The sequence below is a fragment of the Monodon monoceros genome, unplaced genomic scaffold (genome assembly GCF_005190385.1).
Source record: "Monodon monoceros isolate NGI ecotype Baffin Bay Population unplaced genomic scaffold, NGI_Narwhal_1 Super_Scaffold_5, whole genome shotgun sequence".
Lineage (NCBI taxonomy): Eukaryota > Metazoa > Chordata > Mammalia > Artiodactyla > Monodontidae > Monodon > Monodon monoceros.
In genome coordinates this window covers 79,634,662-79,656,515 of record NW_021703782.1, presented here as the reverse complement: position 1 = coordinate 79,656,515, position 21,854 = coordinate 79,634,662, and the positions used below count along the sequence as shown (strand labels likewise).

The 21,854-nt window shown below is 49.3% G+C and overlaps 1 protein-coding gene across 1 annotated transcript; it reads right to left on the bottom strand.

Annotated features, from left to right (window-relative positions):
• Nucleotides 1-3,817: 3,817 nt before the first annotated feature.
• On the bottom strand, nt 3,818-4,939 carry FOXE1 (forkhead box E1). The gene has a single exon (XM_029203799.1). It carries the CDS (start codon nt 4,937-4,939, stop codon nt 3,818-3,820), a length of 1,122 nt encoding a protein of 373 aa, XP_029059632.1.
• Nucleotides 4,940-21,854: the final 16,915 nt, after the last annotated feature.

The following is a 21,854-nucleotide window of genomic DNA, read 5'->3' as shown; positions in this document are numbered from 1 at the left end:
TTTGTGAGGGTGAAAGGGGACCTGCCACCCAGCTTTGTAGATGGTGAAACTGAGGCCTACGCAGTGCCGGAAGAAGCTTGTTCAAGACCTCACAGCATTTTAGTGACAGAGTTGAGACTCAGGCCTCTTGCAAAGGAAAAACAAAAACGAAAACTAGAAAAGATACTCACTGAGGTGTTTGCTGTGCTTTCTCTGGGCGAACTATGTGTTCCTTTGATTCTTCTTTCTAAGTTGTATTTTTTGTTTGTTTTTACAATGAACGTGTACCAATTTTGTAATAAGAAAAAAATTAATTTTGAAAAAATTCTCACAGAGTTCTTAGTAAATGAAATTATGTTTATGAACGTGCTGGATGAACTGTAACTACGTACGGCAGCTTCAAGTCAAGGGTGTGAAATTCAGCCCAAACCCTCCTGAATTCCTTTCAGCGAGGTTACCCTCACTCTGGCGCACGAATCCCCGCGATGAGGAGGAAGGCCAATGCCGTCACCAACCGCCGCAAGCCGATTCCTACTCCCACTTGGCCTCAGCTGTGGGAACTCTTCCCCCAAAGCTCTGGCCGCAGGAATCTTTCCCCTTAAACTGGGGAAGAAATTTCCCTAATCCGTTTTCGTAGTAAACGACCTCGGGCCAAGTCTGCTTTTGTTGCTGGTTTCCTAAGCTTAATTGCGAGCAAAGTTAATTTGAAAGAAAATGTTACAGCTCTGGGGCGAATTCTAACGAGCCTTGGGCAATTAGGGAGGAACGCATCTAATTACTCACAGACCTGGGGCGGGGGGGGGGGGCCTACACACGACGCGGGGGGGCGGTGCAGGGCTCAGAGAGGGGCAAACGATTTCTCTGGATTCAAGATAGGAAGAAAAAAAAGAGAAACGCACCTCCGGTCTCTGAGCCCCTAGACGGGGAGCCGGGGAGATTCTATTTCACAGTTTGGGGATTCGGAGTGTTGGACTGTCCCAAGACGCAGGAGTGAATGTTCTCAATGTCCTAGAGCCACGCGGACTGGAGGGCCCGCCCGGCCCGGCTGTGGATGAAGGGCGGCGCTCCCTCGCCTGTGCAGCGTCCTTTCTGGCTCAGCCGGGTGGCGCACTAGCTTTGGGTGTCGCCGGCCGGCAGGAGGCCGAGAAGGGCTGACGCTCTCTCTTCAACACCTCGAGGGTCTCGCTGTCTCTTCTGGCTCCTGCTGTATACCCAGTTCCCTCCTCGCAGCGTCCTCTTTCTCAGGGCACAGACCCTGGCCGATCTCACCTGTCGTCCCAGTTGACAAGGAGAGTTGGGGGCGAAGACGCGTGCGCTTTCCCTCCCTGTCTTTCTTGTTTCCCCGGCTTTACCGCGACGCTCCAGGAGACTTCCGGATAAGGCGGCGCTTAAATGTTAAAACCTTCTTCCCTCCTGTGCGCTTTACAGTTTACAAAGCGTTTCTATCCCTCTTAACTCGTTTAACTTCAGGTGGACTCTGAGGGAGGGGTCACAAATTCCCATTCACAAATGTGGACACTAGGGAAAGGACTGGATTAACGTTAATGGCGCTGTCAAAGCATTGGACTTGGTAATTAAAACACGGAGAAAGGCTCAACCGCTGCATTAACTGGGTGCATAGACTGCCCTTTTCCAGCCCCAATCCCCCTGCCGGGCTTTAGGAAGACAAGGACAAAACCCCTGGGTGGAGGGCTTTCAATTTCTGGCCAGTGCCAACGAGGCAAGGCATCTTGATTTCTGCCTGGGAGAGCCATACTGTCTAGCTGCACACGGAGAACCTTTGAATTTCAACCTGCAAGGATCCATACAGAGATAAGGGAGGCCTAACACCTAGATTTTTCCAAGGTCACAGGGCTGGGTCTGAAATCTGGACCCACTGGCAATAGGGTCAGTGCTGCAGCTGCCCCCTCCTCCAGGTGGTCATTTACCACCATCAAAGTCAGGAAGGACCAACATCTAGACCTGTACCGTCTAATACAGTAGCCATCAGCCACACACTGCTACTGTGCACTTGGCTGTGGCTAGTCCAAACAGATGACCTGTAAGTGTAAAATACACTCTAGATTTTAAAGACATGGTATGAAAAAAGTAAAATATCTCAACAATTTTTATATCGATTATATGTTGCAATGATAGTTTGGACATTAAATTGGGCTAAATACAATATATTATTAGTTAATCTCACCTGTTTTTTTAAATTAATGCAGCTACCAGAAAAATTTTAATTACACAGGCAGCTTACATTATATTTCTATTGGGCAGCACTTATTTAGACAAATACCCGTCTGGACTGAATCACATTCACATGTCTTTGTGAACAGGATAGTGCAATCCCCAGAATTAAAAATAAAAATTACCAGTGGTTTTCAGTCTTCTTTCTCACCCCCCCCACTCTTCCCTAGCAAATTAACTCTGCAGAAAGAGGCTGCATTTCTCTTGTCAGAACTCACTTGCTCAAAGATCTTTATTAACACAGTTCACCTGAACACTCAGGTTTATCTGAAAGCTGCACACCGAGCCTCTGAAATATTTAATGCTAGAAACTTTTGCTACAGAATCGAAACTTACAAGATTTCTCAAGAGAAAGGTGGGGAAATGGTTGGATTTTTTTTTTCTTTCTGATTTTGGTCAGCTTGTTGCTTGAAACAAATAAAGGATACAAAGCAAAGTTAAACACCAGTTTCTTTCTAAAGCTTACTTACCTGATGGCCCCAATTAATTTTTCTCTTTACTTTTTGCATGAGGAGGCTGCCAAGGTTCGGCAGAGGGTACCAGGGATGGAAGAGCCAGCCCAACAAAATGAAAACTGTCACCAACAGGCTCCCTCGAGTCCTGTCATCCCTTTGAATTTTAGTTCGCCCATTGGGTCCCAGGCTGCTTGATGAAAAGAAAGCGTGGGCAATGGACAAATGTATTTCTACCTGCCTCAATGGAAAACCGCACTTAGGACCCAGCAGTAATAGCTGCCAAGTGATCAGCACATCATGCTCAAAAGATTCAAGAAATTATGATATAACCGGTGCCTGGAGCTAATCCAGAGATGCTTGCCATGAGCTCTGTTTCCATTCCTTGGAATAGGGTTAGGCCCTGGGTGGCCCACCCATGCTGCCAGATATGCAACAACCATGATGGGCCCTTAAAGATCATATGGGGGACGGTTGAATTCTGCAGCCCTCTTGTATTATAGATGGGAAAACTGGGGGTGTGAGTGATGGAACTGGGTTACACTGTGGCGCTGGGGCACCGTCCAGACTCAGAGCCAGGTCTGCAGTTCTCAGAGGCAGGGTAAGGCAGCCCCTGGTCAAGCGAAGCAGAGATCTTTCCCATTAAAAAAATGGTTACCTCTTTTGCAAATTTGTCCTCCTCACCTTAACTAGGAAGACACTATCGGAGCCTTTTATTGTAATAACGTAGTCAAAGGCACAAGAGATGGAACTGTGTAAAAAGACCCGGGTTTTGGTAAGTACGGGGAAGAGTGAAGTCATGTGATTCTCCACAATTCCCTTAGACTCTGGTGTAGACACTATGTTGTGCCTCCTTTAGAGCCAAGGACCCTCCCCGGTAGAATGTCAGAAAGGCACGACCTTTAGAGCTTCGCCTCAGTGAGGGTCCATTGTCTCAGTCCGTGGGCCGAGGATGCCTCTCCCCACTTCCTCCCATTTTCAAAGCGAACCGGTGTGTACACGGTGCACCGGGAGTATGCGCCTGAACCTCCGGCTCGGTCCCTCCCATGTGGCCTTCAACTCGATCCTCTCTCCAGTCCTGTCCTCAGGTTTCGTGAATACTTAGTTCGTAAAGACAGTCGAGGTATCTATGAATTTTCGCCTGTATGCTCGGCTCACATGGCGGACACAAACCGATCCGCTCCGCCTGGATAGGCAGCCGCATGGCGAGCGTGGTAGGCGCCTCCATTGCCCCCTCCGAGCTGCCCACCAGGATTGTAGCAGGGCCCCAGTGCTCCGAACTGACCGGGCGATGTGCGCCCATAGAAGTCCACTGCAGTCTCGACGCCGCCACCGCTGCCACCCGCGGGGGGCGAAGCGGGCCCGGCCAACCGGCCAGCCGCTGCGAAGAGGGCGCTACCGGCCCCTTGCGAGTACGCGCCGTCTGCGCCCGCATAGGCGGCCGCATAGGCGGAAGTGTTGGCAGGTCGGGCGACGGCGCAGCCGGAGGGCTGGTAAGCGGTGGTAGTGGCAGAGGCGCCGGCCGAGGCAAAGGCGCAGGAACCGGAGGGCCCTGACGGCGCGGGGCCCAGTTCTGGGCTGAGCGGCCGCTCAGGCACCAGGCCGAAGACGCGGCACGGGCCTGGGGACGCAGCCGGGTAGTAGACCGGGGGCGGCGCGGCGAGCGACGGCGGGGCATAGCCTGCATAGACAGCGCCCGGGTAAGGCGGGCGCGCATTGGGCACCCCGCCCGGGAAGATGGCGGCAGCGGCGGCGGCGGCGGCAGCGGCAGCAGCGGCGGCCGCGTCGTGCATGTAAGCCGGGTAAGTGGAGAGGTCAGAGCGCTTGAAGCGCTTGCGGCGGCGCAGGAAGCTGCCGCTCTCGAACATGTCCTCGGCGTTGGGGTCGAGTGCCCAGTAGTTGCCCTTGCCCGGGCGGCCGGCCTCGCGCGGGATCTTGAGGAAGCAGTCGTTGAGTGTGAGGTTGTGGCGGATGCTGTTCTGCCACTTTTTGGGGTTGTCGCGGTAGAAGGGGAAACGCTCGGTGATGAACTTGTAGATGCCGCCCAGCGTGAGGCGGCGCTCCGGTGCGTGCGCGATGGCCATGGCAATGAGCGCAATATAGCTGTAGGGCGGCTTCCCACGCTGCAGGGGGCGCTTCCTACGCCGCCCGCCAGCGCCGCGACCCGCGGCCTCTGCCGGGACCCCGGCCCCAGCCTCACCGCGCTCCTCCTTCACGGCCGCCAGCGCCTCCGGCTGCGGCGGCGGCGGCGGTGGCGGCCCGCTCTCCGCCGTCATGGTGCAGCCGTCCCGCGTCCCTGGGGCGTCCCCGCTGCCCGCTGCTGTCGAGGGGCTGGGAGCTGCGGGGCCCGGGATGCAGGGTAACGGGAACCGACGCTGGGGCCCTCTTTAGAAAGCTCAGGGTGTCCTCGCAGCTGGCACCGGGAGCACAGCTTTCGTGGCAGGGACGCGCAGGAGCTTTGGCGCCCGTAGTTTCCGGGCTGGCTCAGTGCGGACAGAGGCTCAAGAGTGTCCCGCCCACCGACGGCTCTGCTCGTGTTCTGGAGCTCGAAGCCAGGCGCCAGCAGCGACGTTGGGACCCGGACGAGGCTCCTGTCGCGGGCTGAAGGGTCCTTTGCGCGCTGGTGCCAGGAGGTCACGGGGTCTGGAATTGGTCCTGGGCTGGGGCGCCTGCATCAGTTCTGGGCTTCCTGCTGATCTGAGGATAACCGTCGAGGTCCTGAGCGCAGAGGAGGCTGCGGGCACCAAGGTCTGAAACGAGAGCAGTTAGTGCAGGCGTGGAGACACTCTGGTGGGGGCCGCCTAGGCGGCGCCCCTGTGGCCGGGGCCGCCGAAGGCGCGGAGGGCAAGGAGGCGAGGCAAGGCGACGGCGGCGAGGTTGCAGCGCGGGCCAGGCGGGGTGGCCGGCGACTGTTCCTCTCCGCAGGGTTGGCCTCAAGCCGCCAAGACCGCTGGCGAGGCGCTTCCCTGCACACACCCGGACCGGCTCCTCCCTCCGCGGGTTTCTCCTCCTTAAAGGCGCCAGGAAGCTTGGGGCGGTGCCCGTTCCCCGCCCGCCCCCCGACTGCCCGCCCCCTGGGCCTCGGCGCACCTCCCCAGGTAGGAGATGCTGTGGCGGCGCGGCGGGTACACCACACGGTCTGAGCATGGAGGTCCCTTGGAGGTCTCCTGGGCCGGTCCTCTCTGCGCGCCGACGGGGAGACTGAGGTCGGGAGAGGCCAGGAACTGTCTCTGGAGACCTCGGCGCCCGAACTCAGCGCTTCGGGACTTTACCAGCCTCTATAGAAGGCTGGGACCCGCAGGTGAAAGGAAGGGCTCGCCTCACCTTTTTTGGCTGGAGAGGGTGAGAATTGGCTGAGGGGCGCTTGGTTCTTGAGGGTGGGGGACGAGGAAGGGAGAAGACGCTCCAGGTGACGGCTTCCAAGGTCTTTCAAGGATGATTTATTTTCAAACCCCAACTCAAGGCTGCCCTGGCCATTCCCCATCCAGTCCCTCCTCCTTCAGGCAGGATTCCTAGGTCCGATAGAGGAGGTGATTTGCCACGGTTCCACCGCGACTTCGCAGTTTAGCCGAACCTCACACCTGCCTGCGTCTCTGGTGGGAGTGCGTTTCCTCGACCTGCACCAGAGGTAGCCACTTTCCCTCGGTGGGTTCCGGGTTCCTCCACTGTACCGAGGTTTTGTATCTCAATTGCTGATATTTAGCGAAAGGCCGCAACACGTCTCCCCCCCGCCCTCCAATCTTTTATCTTTGGGTGGCTCGGGACCCCTCTCTATATGATGTGGAGTGACTCACAGCTTAAAGAGGATGGAGGCTAGGCTTCTGCCTCTCGCGGCAACCTTCTCCTCCAGTTCGCCCAGCCAGGAAGGCTCCAAGTGGCTCCCAAGACCTCCGGGGGCAGCCGAGCAGCCCCTTCCCGCAGCGGGACGGAGGGCTTCGAGAGGTGGGGGCCGGGGTTGGCGGCGTTCTGGGAAGGCGAGTCTCCCGGGGAAGGGGCGGGCAGACGGGACCCGTCCGCTTCGCGGGTGTCCAGTTTCGGAGTTCGTTTCCCGCCAGCTCCCTAAGCCCTGATTCGGCCTTGCTCAAGACCGCCTGCGGCGGCGGACCCGCAGGTCTGGGTTCGCAGGGACAACCTGGGCCTGTCCCTTCCCGGTCACAAGCCCTCAATTTTCTCCTCTGAGAACTGGGGGCGGGAAAGCATGTGCGGATCTCAGGGGTGGGGCGTTCTACCCTTAGGATTTCAGGCTCCGGCCGAGACGCAGCTTTCCGCGGGGCTGCGGGTGGAGGCCTGGGCGGAGAGAGCCGCGAGAGTGCGGGCGGCGGCCTTCAGGGGCTTTAGTCGCGTTCTTCGTGGAGATGAGCTCCGGGCAGGTTCAGCCCCACCAAGCATTGGGCAACTGCCTTCGGAAGAAAGAGGCAAAGAGTTCAGATCCTCGCTCCGGCAACCCGGGTGTGGAAGCAAATTGAACGGTTTGCATAAAGACCTTCCTCGGCGGATTCATGCTCAAAAGACGCGAGAGGCTTTTCACTCGCTCAGAAACCTCCCAGCTTCCTTCTTCTAAAGTAACGAAGCTACGAAAATCCAGGTTGCATCCTGTTACGTTTTTTCAAAGGGAAAAAAAATGTTTTAACATTTTAACCAGATACATTATAGCAATCTTTTAATACTGGAGTTTGTGGTTCTCTGTATTTCCAAGATTCAGATTTCCAAACGTTAAATTTTGGACCACTATCCTAACGTGAATCCATAAATCAAAAAATGTGATTCTGTTGTTCTAAGATTCCATGACCAGAAGTCTAAGTTATTTGACTGTGATTATATTCCTATGACTTTAAGCTTCTGGTCAGAGTGTAAAAGAGTATTCCCCATATCTTAAGATGCTGGGAGTAAGATTTTGTGCCTGAAAATATGATGTCACTACTGGGAGTTGTAGCTTCTCTAGGTTTTAGATATTATTGCAGCTCTAAGGTACATATAACTTAATTTGAGTTCCTGTCTAGGAATGTCTGATTGGAAGATTTGGGTCCTATATATCCACATCTCTCTTCTTATTTAATTCTAAAATATTAGTTCTAGATCCACTATTTTATAACTCAAATAATCTAATAATTCTTATAATATTTGTGACCATATGCTTTAATGACTTTATGATAGAGACTTTTAAGCTCAAATTACTATGGTTAGAAGCCTCCATGTCTCACGATATTTTGATCCTCATTGTTCTGTGACTGTGGACCCATTCTAGAAAACTGATTCCTTTTTCTCAAACTTTGTGGCTACTGAGCTACACCTGTGCAACAGACCAAGCCTTAGCATCCTGAGATTAGATTTATTAAGATTATTATTCTAAGATTTTCATGAACAAAGGATCTTAAAACTTTTATTCCATAAATGTTTTATTCTAATAACACATTTCAAAATTCTGTACTTTGAAGATTCTATGAATCCATGATGTAAAATTTGAATTAAACGATTTGAGTGAACTGGGACAATTCACCCGTTTGGATCAAAACTATCCATAAAGATCCCCTCGGTGCCAGGCCATTTCCTCCATTTCCTCTCACCCAGTCTTCCCCTCTTCTCTGGTGCAGTGCTCCTTAACGTGTTTAGGGGTAACAGACCCCACTGAGAACCATTTGAAAGCTGTGGAGTGGGTCCCAGTCCCTTGGAAATCATTCTTCTAGTCCAGCAGGGGTGGGTTGGTGTTGATGTAGGCGGGTGCTGGGTGATTTCCATCCTCTTTGTAGCCACCTTCAGCCCTGCACGTATCCCCAGCACCTTTTGGAAAAACCTGTCCCCTCACAGGCTATTTTATGTTAAATTTTGGGGGCAGGGGAGGAGTGCTGGTGATCTGTAGAAGATACTGGTAGCTCTTCCCCTAACTGCTTGACTGAGTTTTGAAGTGCCCTCAGAGGGTTTCATAAATATAAAGGAGGGGATCCAAGGAGTCATGGAAAATTCCTCCATATCTCTTGACCCAGATGCCCCTTCGTGCAGATGCAGAGGTAGCCTGCTCTTCTTCTTAAGGAAATCTTGGAAATTCAAGCTGGAAGGAAACTAGGCCCAGATTGCCGAAGGGGCTTGCTTAAAGTCTTGCAGAAGAGGTTCTACACTGAAAGGGAAACTCAGGAAATTCAGGCTTCTTACCTCCTGGCCCTGAAGCCTCTCTGACTTTTTTTTTTTTTTTAACATATTTATTGGAGTATAATGACTTTACAATGGTGTGTTAGTTTCTGCTTTACAACAAAGTGAATCAGTTATACATATACATATGTTCCCATATCTCTTCCCTCTTGCATCTCCCTCCCACCCACCCTCCCTATCCCACCCCTCTAGGTGGTCACAAACCACCTAGCTGATCTCCCTATGCCATGTGGCTGCTTCCTACTAGCTATCCACCCTACGTTTGCTAGTGTATATATGTCCATGCCACTCTCTCACTTTATCACAGCTTATCCTTCCCCCTCCCCATATCCTCAAGTCCATGCTGTAGTAGGTCTGTGTCTTTCTTCCCGTCCTACCCCTAGGCTCTTCATGACATTTTTTTTTTAGATTCCATATATATGTGTTAGCATACGGTATTTGTTTTTCTCCTTCTGACTTACTTCACTCTGTATGACAGACTCTAGGCCCATCCACCTCATTACAAATAACTCAATTTTGTTTCTTTTTATGGCTGAGTAATATTCCATTGTATATATGTGCCACATCTTCTTTATCCATTCATCTGTTGATGGACACTTAGGTTGCTTCCATGTCCTGGCTATTGTAAACAGAGCTGCAATGAACATTTTGGTACATGGCTCTTTTTGAATTATGGTTTTCTCAGGGTATACGCCCACTAGTGGGATTGCTGGGTCATATGGTAGTTCTATTTGTAGTTTTTTAAGGAACCTCCATGCTGTTCTCCATAGTGGCTGTATCAATTTACATTCTCACCAACAGTACAAGAGTGTTCCCTTTTCTCCACACCCTCTCCAGCATTTATTGTTTCTAGATTTTTTTGATGATGGCCATTCTGACCGGTGTGAGATGATATCTCATTGTAGTTTTGATTTGCATTTCTCTAATGATTAATGATGTTGAGCATTCTTTCATGTGTTTGTTGGCAATCTGTATATCTTCTTTGGAGAAACGTCTATTTAGGTCTTCTGCCCATTTTTTGATTGGGTTGTTTGTTTTTTTTTGTTATTGAGCTGTATGAGCTGCTTGTAAATTTTGGAGATTAATCATTATCTTTGATAAAGGAGGCAAGAATATACAATGGAGAAACGACAGCCTCTTCAGTAAGTGGTGCTGGGAAGACTGGACAGGTACATGTAAAAGAATGAAATTAGACCACTCCCTAACCCCATACACAAAAATAAATACAAAATGGATTAAAGACCTAAATGTAAGGTCAGACACTGTAAAACTCTTAGAGGAAAACATAGGCAGAACACTCTGACATAAATCACAGCAAGATCCTTTTTGACCCACCTTCTAGAGAAATGGAAATAAAAACAAAAATAAACAAATGGGACCTAATGAAACTTAAAAGCTTTTGCACAGCAAAGGAAACCATAAACAAGACGAAAAGACAACCCTCAGAATGGGAGAAAATATTTGCAAATGAAGCAACTGACAAAGGATTAATCGCCTCTCTGTCTTTTCCTGACTTCTCAGAGCCTCACTTGTGCTTAAAGTCCTCCTTACAGTGAGATAATGGAAACTCCAGGCCCAGATGCTTGCGAATCAGGTCTAAGAATCTCGGCACAGCCAGAACACAGTGACCTCTGTTTGGATTACTCTGGGGCAGTCAGTCAGGGTCAGTGGGCTGTATGGCCTCAGAGTGCCAAAAAGGAGGTCGGTCCTGTGTCACACACAGCCCAGCCGCTAGTCACAGCAGTGGTATGGAGTGAGAGCTCAGATTACAGCTAGCTCATTTACTGGCCCAACGACTTTGAGCTATCTGCTGCCCTTCTTAGGCCTCAGTTTCCCCATCTGTGACGTGGGGGTCTCCCTACCTGTCGCCCCCCGCTTCCAGGGAGTCAAGAGGATGGAGTGGGGTGCATCACCAACCCATCATTATCTTCTTGTCTTTTAAATTGTTTTCAGGGTGAAACTTGGTTGTGAAAAAAAGACAAGCTGCTGGGGAAAATTCAAGTCCTTCCCACTCATGTGCGGAAATGAGATGCCCCCGCTCAAAGAAGTAGTGGTTGATTAAAGTAAAATGCTTTCTGCCCGCCTAGAAGGGAGAATGTGTGTGGGGAGGGTATTCCAGTCTTCGAGTCTGCGTGGATGTGGCTTTTTTCTGCCCCCAGCGACGCGCAGGGACCCCGGAGCTTGGTCAGGGCAACACAACTTCTAGTGCTTTCTCGCCATTGGTTCACTTAAATACTGTGAACACAGAATTATCATCACCCCAGGACCAGGCAGAGAAACTAGGGCCCAGAGAGGGGATCCTTCTGCTTCCCATCACCCCGCTTAGCTTGCACCCTGCCACCAGACTCCCGGCTCACCTCAGGGAAACTCCCAATCCCTGCCTCAGAGCCCTGTCCAACACTGTTATCTCGCCCCGGAATGGGTAGCTCAGGAAACTGCTGGGACATCCAGGAGCTCCGCGGCTGCGGCGAAAAGGGCAAGCCAACTCGGAGAGGATGCGGACTTGTCCCACCTTGCACAGCGAGCCCGGGTCCGAGCGGGCCCTGAGCCCGGGCCTTACCCCCACCCCCAGGTTAGCTTCTCGGAGCTTTCTCGGGTGCTCAGTGAGCGTTCCTGAGCCAAGGACTGAGGAACACAAGGTAAGATCCTAGTCCGTTCACACCGAGCGGGAGAGAGCCGGGCTGTGGCAGTGGACTCTCCTGGGAAAGCCGGGGTTCTTAGCGGAGTTGGTGAGAGCAGGACCCCAGGAATTCTCAGAGAGGCCAGCAAGTCGGTTAGATTTTAGGACCTGGGGGGCAGGAGCGGTCCTCTAGAATCCTTGGGCATCCTGGTTTCTTGGGTATTCCGAGCTCTATGCGCAGCCTTAGGACTATGAGAAGCAGGGAAGATTGTGAACGATCATTTCGGGCTGCAGAGTTCATGGTCTGCAAGACAATCTCAAAAGGGCCTCTGATTACTCCCTTTGCCCTCTCAAAGGGGAAACGCACTAGACTGGATTCTAGTACCGCGTGAGGTACAGGAAGAGACAGTGACTCGTCTCCCCTCCCCAGGCCAGGCTCCGCCCAGAGCCCCAGGCCTCTGATTCCAGTCCTTGACCCCTCCTCCTGCCCGGCACTGTGACCATCAGGGCACCTCGCCCCAAGCTCAGTCCAGGCTCCCGGGGTTGGGGTGGGGGTGCGGATAGGGGTGGTTAGAGCTTGGTACAGTGCCTCAGGCAGGTACCCAGCCCAGCTGGCTGATTGCTCAGTGCCCACAGTGCCAGGTGGACAATAGCATGGGAGCCCGAAGACACTTGTCCTTGGACACACACGTGCGTGGGCGGCCCAGCTCTCCCCTGGTCTCTTTCCTTCGGGCTTTTTGGGCTCTCTTTCTCTGTTTTAGCCTGAGAGTGTGTATCTTTCTTAATCTCACCGTCTGCCCTTTTGCCTCCTTGGCCTGCATGTATCCTCCCTTTCTGGGCATGTATCCCCAGAGTCACTCGAAGAGAGAGCCTGCACACTTCAGCCAGGGTTGGGCTGCCCATATCAGCCTCTTCTCTCCTGGAGGATGGTGCAGACAGTGGCAGGGCTGGGACAGACGCAGCTTCACCCAGGAGGACCCTGGAGCGTGGGGGTCCTGATCCTCAGCCTTTCTGCCCAAGCACCTCTGAAGCGCTCAGCTCCCTCAGTTCTGCTGAGCCTGGCTGGGGAAGAGGGGAGCACAAGGTTACACACGCCAGCCTTCTGGACAAGTCTAAGGCTCCAAATAGTCCTCTCCAGCAGGGCACTCCCGCTGTCTGTCTCTGCACAAACTGGGCCACTTGGCTGCTCAAAGGCTCTCAATGCCTCTGCTTCCTCCAGGGCAAGATCAAGTACACTTTGCCTGGCCTGGCAGTTCGGGGCCCTTCGGACACAGTGCAGCCCCCTCCCACCCCTACTCTCTTCCTTGGTCTTCCCTGCCCCCAGCTTCAGAGGACTGCCCGCCCCCCACCAAGTCTTCTCCTTCTCTCACATAAGTTCTTGCCCTCAGCCTGGAAAAGCTGGAAAAGCTGGCCCACCTCAGCTCAAATGTCTCCTCTTCTGGGAAGTCCTCCTTGATCTGCCTGAGTAAGTCAAACACACCCTCTTTGGGCCTGCCCCAGCATGTTTGGATTTTGGCACTTGTCACACATTTTTGTGGTGTAGTAATTTGGTTATGTGACTGTCTCTGTTCTTCTCTGGGAGTTCCTTGGTGGCAGGAAGTATGGCTTCCTGCAACTGGACACACAGGTCCCCAGCACTCAAGGAACAATGTGGCTCTGCTATGAGAGCCAGTTACTTAGAGTCAGTCCTGGGTCAGTTCCTGTCTCTACCTCTTCCCAGCTGTGTTACCTTTGGCCACTTATTCACTTCGAACCTCAGTTTTTTGATCTATCAAATGGGGATAATATTAATGTCATAAGAGAGTTGTGATGGTTGCTTTTGTTAACTGCAAACACATGCAAAACTCTTCTATGTGCAGACACTGTTTTAAGCACTTTATGAACATTAAATGCACTAACATATCAGGAGACCTGGGGGCAAGTCTCAGGCCTGTCACTAACTGGGTGTTGGGGGTACATCCAGGAGAACAGGCAGAGTGCTGGATCTGGAAGGCATAATGACTTGATATGCCATCTAGGCAGGTGGGCAGCTGCAAAAGAGCCCAGAAGCAGGGATCTCACAGATGATAGGTCTTAAGGGAAGGTTCAGACTCAGAACAGCATCTTCTTCCCTAGGTTCAGGTATGGAGGCCTCTGGGATGATCCTGGGGCCATCTGAGAGGCACAGTTGGGCCAGCTTGGCCCTACTGGGCTGAAGTCTGAGTGTCTCGCAGGGCAGCCTCTCTCCCTGGTGTCCTGGAAACTTAGGGCCTTGGATCTGTATGCAGGCCTGGTTTCTATCTAGGCAGATCTGGCCCAACCTTTTGGCAGGGGGGCTGGGGAAAGCTTCAACATTGAGCTGGACATATTCAGAGACATATTCTTTAGTCCTGAAGCCATCCACTTACTTGTCACCCAGTAGGGTAGATGTCCAGGGGCCATGGGGATGATGAGGGGATCTGGGCATACTCTCCTGATATGGATTTGGACATACTCCAGGAGAAGGGAAGAGGTGAGAGTCCCTTTAGGGGACCTCACCCTTGGTGGGTGTTGTACATGGCTCTTTGTCTTCTTTGGGCGCTGACCAAGCCAAACTGGCCCCAGGTCTTGGGACCAAATGGACTACTGGAACTTAGCTCTGGGTCAGTGGAATAATACAACAGCTTCTATCTATAGGTTTCTATTACTTTTTTTTTTCTAAGTTCTAACTTTCTCATAGACAGCCTACTATTTCCTATGTGTAATTTGTGGAGCTGTCTCTGATTGTGGGGGCATTTGTTGGCCAGAGATGATTGACATTGGTTTTACCCAGTGAGTGGGTCATACAGTCCAAGCTCAGGTAAGCAGCTCCACCTTCTTCTCCAGGTTCACTTTGCTTACCACCTTCTAGTACTCCTCCCTTGGGAACTGGCTTTCTGTCATTTATGGAACTGAAATAACCTAAGCAGACTAACAGTGATGGAAGAAAAGAGTGCGTCCTTCACACCACACCATAGCTCTGTTCAGCATTTTATCAATGATATACAAGAAGGCATAGAAAGCAAGCTGACTGGGCCTGTGGCTGACCACACTGAGGTGCTGATGACGGTAGCTGACAGATGCAAGACTCGGCATAATCACCAGGTTGGGAGACTGAGCCAAAACCAACAAGAAAACATTTAAAAAACTGTTATGGAAGCATCATAACATTACAGGAGACAAAGCCAGAAGAAAAACGTCACCCACATGCCAATTACCTATCATTCATCTACTAGGTTTTTCTATGTTCTGTTTTTTTTTCTCCTTTGTGTTCTTATGCACATATATATGTTTATATAGGTGTAACCATAGTGTATGTACAATTCTGTAGTCTTTATATACAATGCATTTGCATTATTTTGTAAACCTATCTACATGTTGCCCCTTACTTCCCATTTTTCATTTGTAGTTGGAGATGAAATGGTCTAGTGTTGATTTAACCCCTTTATGGTAGCTAGGCAATTAGATAATTTCCAGTATCTTTGATATAGGTGATGCTGCTATGTGTTTGTATAAAGAGCTTAGTATTTCTTTTGAATTATCCTTAAGACAAATTCCTAAGACCGAGATTTATGGAATGAGGAACATTTTTGTGTTTCTTCATATAGTGCTACCAAGTTGTCTCTAAGGACATTTTGCAACTCACCACAATCAAGATAATTAACATATCCATCACCCCTAAAAGTTTCCTCATGCCCCTTATGATTGGTGATTGATTCATTCCCACCCCCCCATATCTGTAGGCAATCACTGATCTACTTATGTCACTATAGAATAGTTTGCATTTTATTGAACTTTATATAAATGGAATAACACAGTGTATTTATTTTGTCTGTTTTCACTCAGCATAACTATTTTGATACTCATCTATGTTGTGATATCAATAGTCAATTACTTTTTTTTTTTTGCTAAGTAGTATTCCATTACATGGACCATACCATGGTTTGTTAATTCATTCACTTGTTGATGGACATTTGGGTTGTTTCCATTTTTGACTCTTATAAACAAGCTGCTATGAATAGTTGTGTACAGGTCTTTGTGTGGCTATGTTCTCATTTCTCTTCGGTAAATACCTAGGAGAGGAATATCTGGGTCAGATGGTAGGTGTATGTTTAAATCTTTAAGAAATTGCCAAACTTTTCACAAAGTGGCTGTATTTCTTTTATTTCTTCTAGCAGTAGATGAGAGTTTTAATTGCTCCATCTCCTTACCAAAACTTGATTAGTACAGTCTTTTAAATTTTACCCGTTTTAGTATATAGTGGTATCTCGTTGTAGCTTTAATTTACATTTCCCTCATGACTAATAATATGTTTATTATCTATCGCTGTGTAACAAATTACCCCCACATTAGTGGCATAAAACAACAAACATTTATTGTCTCTCAGTTTCTATGGATCAGGAATCTGGGTGTGGCTTAGCTGGGTGTGGTTAGCAGAACTGACCCATCTGAGCTTAAAGCTGCTTTGGAGTAGTGCTGGATATGGGAAAATTGAAGAGAAGAAGAAAGAGCAAAGGGTTGGAAAAGTAGACAGAATTGTCAGGCTGAAAAAAAAAAAATCGCCAGGCTGTAGTTTTCCTGCTAGATGGAGGAGTTTGAATTTCCAGATGATTCTAGGAAATGGAACATTTGTTGAACAATGTATGTGTATCAGGCTTTGATGTTAGTTCATTTAATCGATCCTCAGAACAGTCCCATTTTAAAGATTTAGAAATTGAAATCTGAAAATTAAGTAAAACTTGGCCAAGGCCATATACTTGAGATGGATTTGAACCCCCCTCTGTTTCCTGTCAAAGCCCACTCTGCCTCACAGTGTCATTGCCTCTAGAGCCCATAAGACCTCTTTGAGTAAGTTCTAGTGGACAGTAAGAAGTGCAGATCCTCTGATCACTCAGTTTTCAGCTGATAGCCTGGGCTCTCCTTAGAGACTGAGTCATGTTGCAAAACCTCCCCGCATCCCCTACCCTAACAGGCTTGAGTGGCCTCTGTAAGGTCCACCTCAGTCAGCGAAAAGACAGTAGGTCTTTGCTCTGGCTACCTCCATGAATGATATCTGCCTTATAAGGGAAGAGTCACTGGTGGGCCGACTTGAGATGTCTTCTGCCCAGTCAGCACCCCCTAATCCAACACCCCTAGACACAATAAATCTTAGATGTGAAGCTGCTTCAAATTTTAGCTCCAAGTAATGAGTGTGTGTATGATCAGGCCACGCAAGATGGCTGTTCTCCTGCTCTCTGTACCTCCTCTGCTCTACCAGTCCCTGCCTCACCTATACCCTACTCACCTGACTGACCCTCCCTCTTGATCATAGAGCCTAATCAGTAGATGCCTAGGTATGTTCCTTTGGCCCCAGCCAGTGATTGTTCTAATCTTTAGGTCAGAATGGTCTCCACTAGGACAGTTTATCAAAGGGTAGTGAGGGGCACGCACCTCTGACGGTTTCCCTGGTAACCGATGAGCTAACCTGATGTCAGTTCCCTCTATAACTGGTAACCTCCCTCTCTCCGTGGTAGTGAAGGTGGCTGCCTGCCATCCACGTCCACAGTGGGGTGTCACTCCAGGACCCTTTTGTGAGATCCTTTGTCCCATAAACCATTGTGTGTCTCTGTCACTGTCTTCGGGCTCTTTCTTCAGTCTTGAGCCTGAGCAATTATAGGGCTTGCAGGCCTGCAGGCTGCAGCCCAGCAGTGGGTTTCAGAAGGTCCAATCTCCTCTCCAGGTTCAGTTTCTTCAGCCATTGAATGGAGGGGGAAGATTTGCTTGGCTAGGTTAGTAGTTGTCCTTACCCCATGGAAGAGAAGACTGCAAAGTATGCTCCGGTCCACAAGAGCACTAGGCATTGTCCATCGATTAAGTCATTCATAGATCTTGTATGTATGTATGATTACTTTTCAAGTGTGTGTAAATTTGCGTCATAAATAAAATGCAAATCCATTTCAAGATGTTACTGAAGTTTTGGTCATTTTTGGACCTGAAACTTACCAATCAATGTTTACTAAAAAGTATGTCTACCTTACATATATGTGTGCATGTTGTGAGAACTGTGGAATTTATAGCTGTTAAAAAACTATTCTCACACTCAAAGCAATTGAAAAGCACTAAGAGACTCCCCACAGTCTCTCTAGCTGACTGGAGTAATAGTAAACATATTTAACAAACAGTGTGTTGTTCAATGAGTATAAAGTTACAGTTATACAAGATGAATCAGTTGTAGAGATCTCCTGTAGGACATAGTGCCTATAGTTAACAATAAGGTGTTGTGTGCTTAAACATTTGTTGAGGGTAGATCTCATGCTGAATGTTCTTATCACACACACACATACAAATGAAGGGACATAATGAATTTTTCTGAGGTAATAGGTATGTCTGTCACCTTGATTGTGGTGATAGTATCACAGGTATATGCATATGTCCAAACTCATCAAAATAATGCATTCAATATGTACAGTTTTTTTATATCTATTATAACTCAATAAAGCTGTTAAAAAACCAAACCAGTAAGTCGAGGGGTGCTGACCAATCAGAGTGTATGTGCTGAACCTGGACCAATGAGAATGGAAGCCTGCTAGGACAGTGGGCCCCGCCATCCCCCACTTCTGGCTGTTTCAGGCTTTAACCCTTTAGTTGTAGAATCTTGGGGCATTCCAGGGAATCCCAGGGGAGGCACTGAGACAGCCAGGACAGCTGGGGGCATGGGTAGGGGTGGGAATGGGGGCTTGGCAGTGGCTGTTTATCTGTGGGGCATCACAGTAGTTCAGTATCTCAGTGTTTAGAGATTGCGTGCAGGTCATCCTCCAGCGGCTGCGTGGAGATGGCATACAATGCCTGGATATGGGCTTGGACTCTTCCTTCATGCACAGCTGACTCTCCATGGCCACAAGCCCACCTGGTATCAGTGCACTGCACCCTTCTGCCCCAAATTTGACTTTAAAATGCTCCATTGTGCTGGACAGTTTTCCACCCAGGTGGTAAACTTGTGACCCTCCAAATCTGGCTTTGGTTGAATGAGTTCATCTCCTGGATCTCACTATCTGTGTACAAGTGAGCTGTGTAAAGGGAAAGAAGCAGAATTTGAGGTCAGGAATTGGTTCTGCTTTCACATCCCAGCTCTACTAGTTTTCCTTCATATGCCCCTGGGGGCAAGTCAATAAATGGGGTGGTGACATATGTCCTGTCCCCCTCATAAGTCTGTGCTGAGGTTTGAATGAGAGAAAGGAGGGGAAGTGCTTTGCAAACTGTGAAGTACTGTGCATACATGAGTGAGTCTCTGTTCCATAGGATCTGCTTGTTAAGAATGTTGCTTGTCTGCTTCTGATTGAATCAGGGGTTACAGATCTGCCATTTATTTAGAATGTTTCCTGACTATCCTCAAATGTGACTATGATATAGCTTTACCTTTGAGTGGACAGGGGAAGATCACTGCAGAAAGTGTGATCTTTCTTTCCCTTTAACCCTAGAAAATCAGAGTTGACATGGGCTGCTAGAGAGTACCTAATTCATTTTATAAATGGGGTCACTGAGGTCCAGAGAGGGTCAGTGAATGGCCCAAAGCCACATAGTGAGTTAGTGGCAAAGCCAGAATCAGGTGTTCTGTTGCCCAGCTCTTTTCATCACAATACGTGACATGTCTCATGGCAAACCATTCATGCATGTTTTCGATCATTCAACAGCATTTATTGAGTCACTAGTAAATGCTGGGCTCTGTGCAGACGATTTTGTGGGTAGATAAGTTGGGTACCATTCTGCTCTCAAGTTGCTCATGACACTGGGCAGAGAATGTTCTTTCAGAATCCTGAGGGGACCAGAGAAAGTGTTATTTATATAGGTCTGGCAATTCCCCTTGGGAGTGGGGGTGGTTTTTGAGAACAGTCACAAAGAGTGATGAAGCTCAACAATGCTGACCCAACACCAGAGAACAACCAAGCATCCTCACCTGCCTGCCTCATTCAGTGTTCACAAGCACCTCATACTACAGATGGGGACGTTGACAGCCCTGAGAAAGGAAGGGATACGACCGGGGTCACAGGGCTAGAAAGTGCCAAAGCCACTTTGATTGAAAACAGGGTGTGATTCTAGAGTCTGTGGGTCTTATGAACCAGCTCACTTTAGGTAGAAAGAGCATGGGTTTGGGTGCTGAGGAGATCTGGGTTCAAATCCCAGGTGTACCATTTCCCAGCTGTGTGACTTTGGGCAAGTTCCTCTTTCGGAGATTGTTTTCTTGTGTGCAAAATAGAGATAACAGGGTACTGACCTTGTAGGACTCCTGTGAGGGTGAAATCAGTGCTTGAGGGTGGAGCCCCTAGATGGTGCCTGGCATGTGGTAGGCACTCAATACCTGTTCCTTTGCTGCCTCCACTAGCTCCTGGTGTGGGTGCCTTGGCCAGTAACCGGGGCACCAAGTACTCTTGGCTCTGTGCACCCAAGTCCTGTGTTCCACAACAAAGGCCTGGAAAGTTTTCCTCAGTTGAACAATAATGAAGGCAGTGGTAAAGGTGAGGTTTGCTGAAGACTCAGGCCTGAAAGTTGGGGCTTCTGTCTCAAAGCTCTCTCTCTCTCTCTCTCTCTCTCTCTCTCTCTCTCTCTCCCTCCCTCATGGGTGGGACCTAGTCAAAGCTCCTGAAGGCCCAGTTTGGATGCCGGAGACACCTGCCATGCCTGACTTCACGGGGTGTCAGTTCTGCCTTGTTCCTGCTGCATTCCGGCTTCGTATGTCAGCACCTCATGAAAATCTTCCAGGTCCTGGCTTTGAATAGCTCCTTGGCTGCCTGGGAGTGAAGAGGCTGGCTCTGTTTTGCCTGTCAAATCATCCGCTTTGTCTGTCTATGAGCAGGTAAGCTGAGTTTCCTTACATAATACCGACTGGGCCATCACTGTCAGGACTGATTCTGCCCGGCTCAGGCTGAACAAACAGCCATTCAGCCCCACCAGCCGAGGCCGAGGCCATGCAGTGGCAGGAGCTGCTATTCTTGAGAGCAGTTCGATGACAGGCTCTGAACAGATGCCGGGCACTTCAGTGGGGAAGGAGCTGAGCTCTGACTTGCCTCTCCCGGCCAAGGCAAATCCTCCTTTCTCAGCTGAGTCAAACCTTCCAAATGACTCCCACTTTCACTCCTGCACTCGCTGGGTGTGTGATACAGCGAGTGGGCAAAATGAAGCAAGAGGTAGCCCTTCAATATATACAGAGAACCCGATAACCTGCCACATTTCTTCTTTTGCCTTAACTGCTAGGAGACTTGGAACAAATTTAGTACTGGAGGCAATAGTTAACTCATCCCAATTGCCTGGTAACATCCTCTGCTCCTTATAATTGGTTCTCGTCTTAGTCTTTTAATAAATTTATTTATTTTACTTATTTATTTTTGGCTGCGTTGAGTCTTTGTTGCTGTGCGTGGGCTTTCTCTAGTTGCGGAGAGTGGGGGCTACTCTTCGTTGAGGTGCACGTGCTTCTCATTGCGGTGGCTTCTCTTGTTGCAGAGCTTGGGCTCTAGACATGCAGGCTTCAGTAGTTGTGGTACGCGGGCTCAGTAGCTGTGGCGCACGGGCTTAGTTGCTCCACGGCATGTGGGATCTTCCCGGACCAGGGCTCGAACCCGTGTCCCCTGCATTGGCAGGCGGATTCTTAACCACTGCGCCACCAGGGAAGTCCCCCATCTTAGTCTTCAATCAATCTTTCTTTAATGTATTTTTTATTGTGATAAAATACACACAACAGAAAATTTACCATTAGTGCCATTCAGTACATTCACTATGCTGTACAACCATTGCCACTATCCAGTTACAGAACATTTTCATCACCCCAAAAGGAAACTGCTTACTCATTAAGCTATTCCCCATTCTTTAACTTTTAAGATATCACAGGTATCCTTGTAAAGTGAGTAGAGGGTATGTATGGATTCTAAATAAATATAATAAATAAAAGGATAGACAACTCAAATTTCATTGTATTAGCTAGACACATTCACTTTTCATTTTATTATAATTTTCCATGTTCATTTTTGTTTCATTCTCTTCTTTGTTCAAGTAGGTTTTTTTTTTTTTTTTTCCCCCCGTACGTGGGCCCCGGACGCGCAGGCTCAGCGGCCATGGCTCACGGGCCCAGCCGCTCCGCGGCATGTGGGATCCTTCCGGACCGGGGCACAAACCCACGTCCTCTGCATCGGCAGGCGGACTCTCAACCACTGCGCCACCAGGGAAGCCCTCAATTAGGTATTGAGTTGTGGCTCATTTCTGATCTGGCTGTGTCATTCCAAATTCCCTCCTTTCTTCTCCCTCCCCTTTCCCTCCTCCATCTTCCCTTCCTTCAGACTTCCAGATCTACTATCTAACCTACCTATTATCTATCTACCAATCATCTATCTCTTGATAAAAAATCTGTCTATGAAATATCTATCTATCTATCTATCTATCTATCTATCTATCTATCTATCTAT

Bases quoted from the DNA above. Each gene is read 5' to 3' on its own strand.
- FOXE1 (XM_029203799.1), bottom strand. From the start codon at position 4,939: ATGACGGCGGAGAGCGGGCCGCCACCGCCGCCGCCGCCGCAGCCGGAG.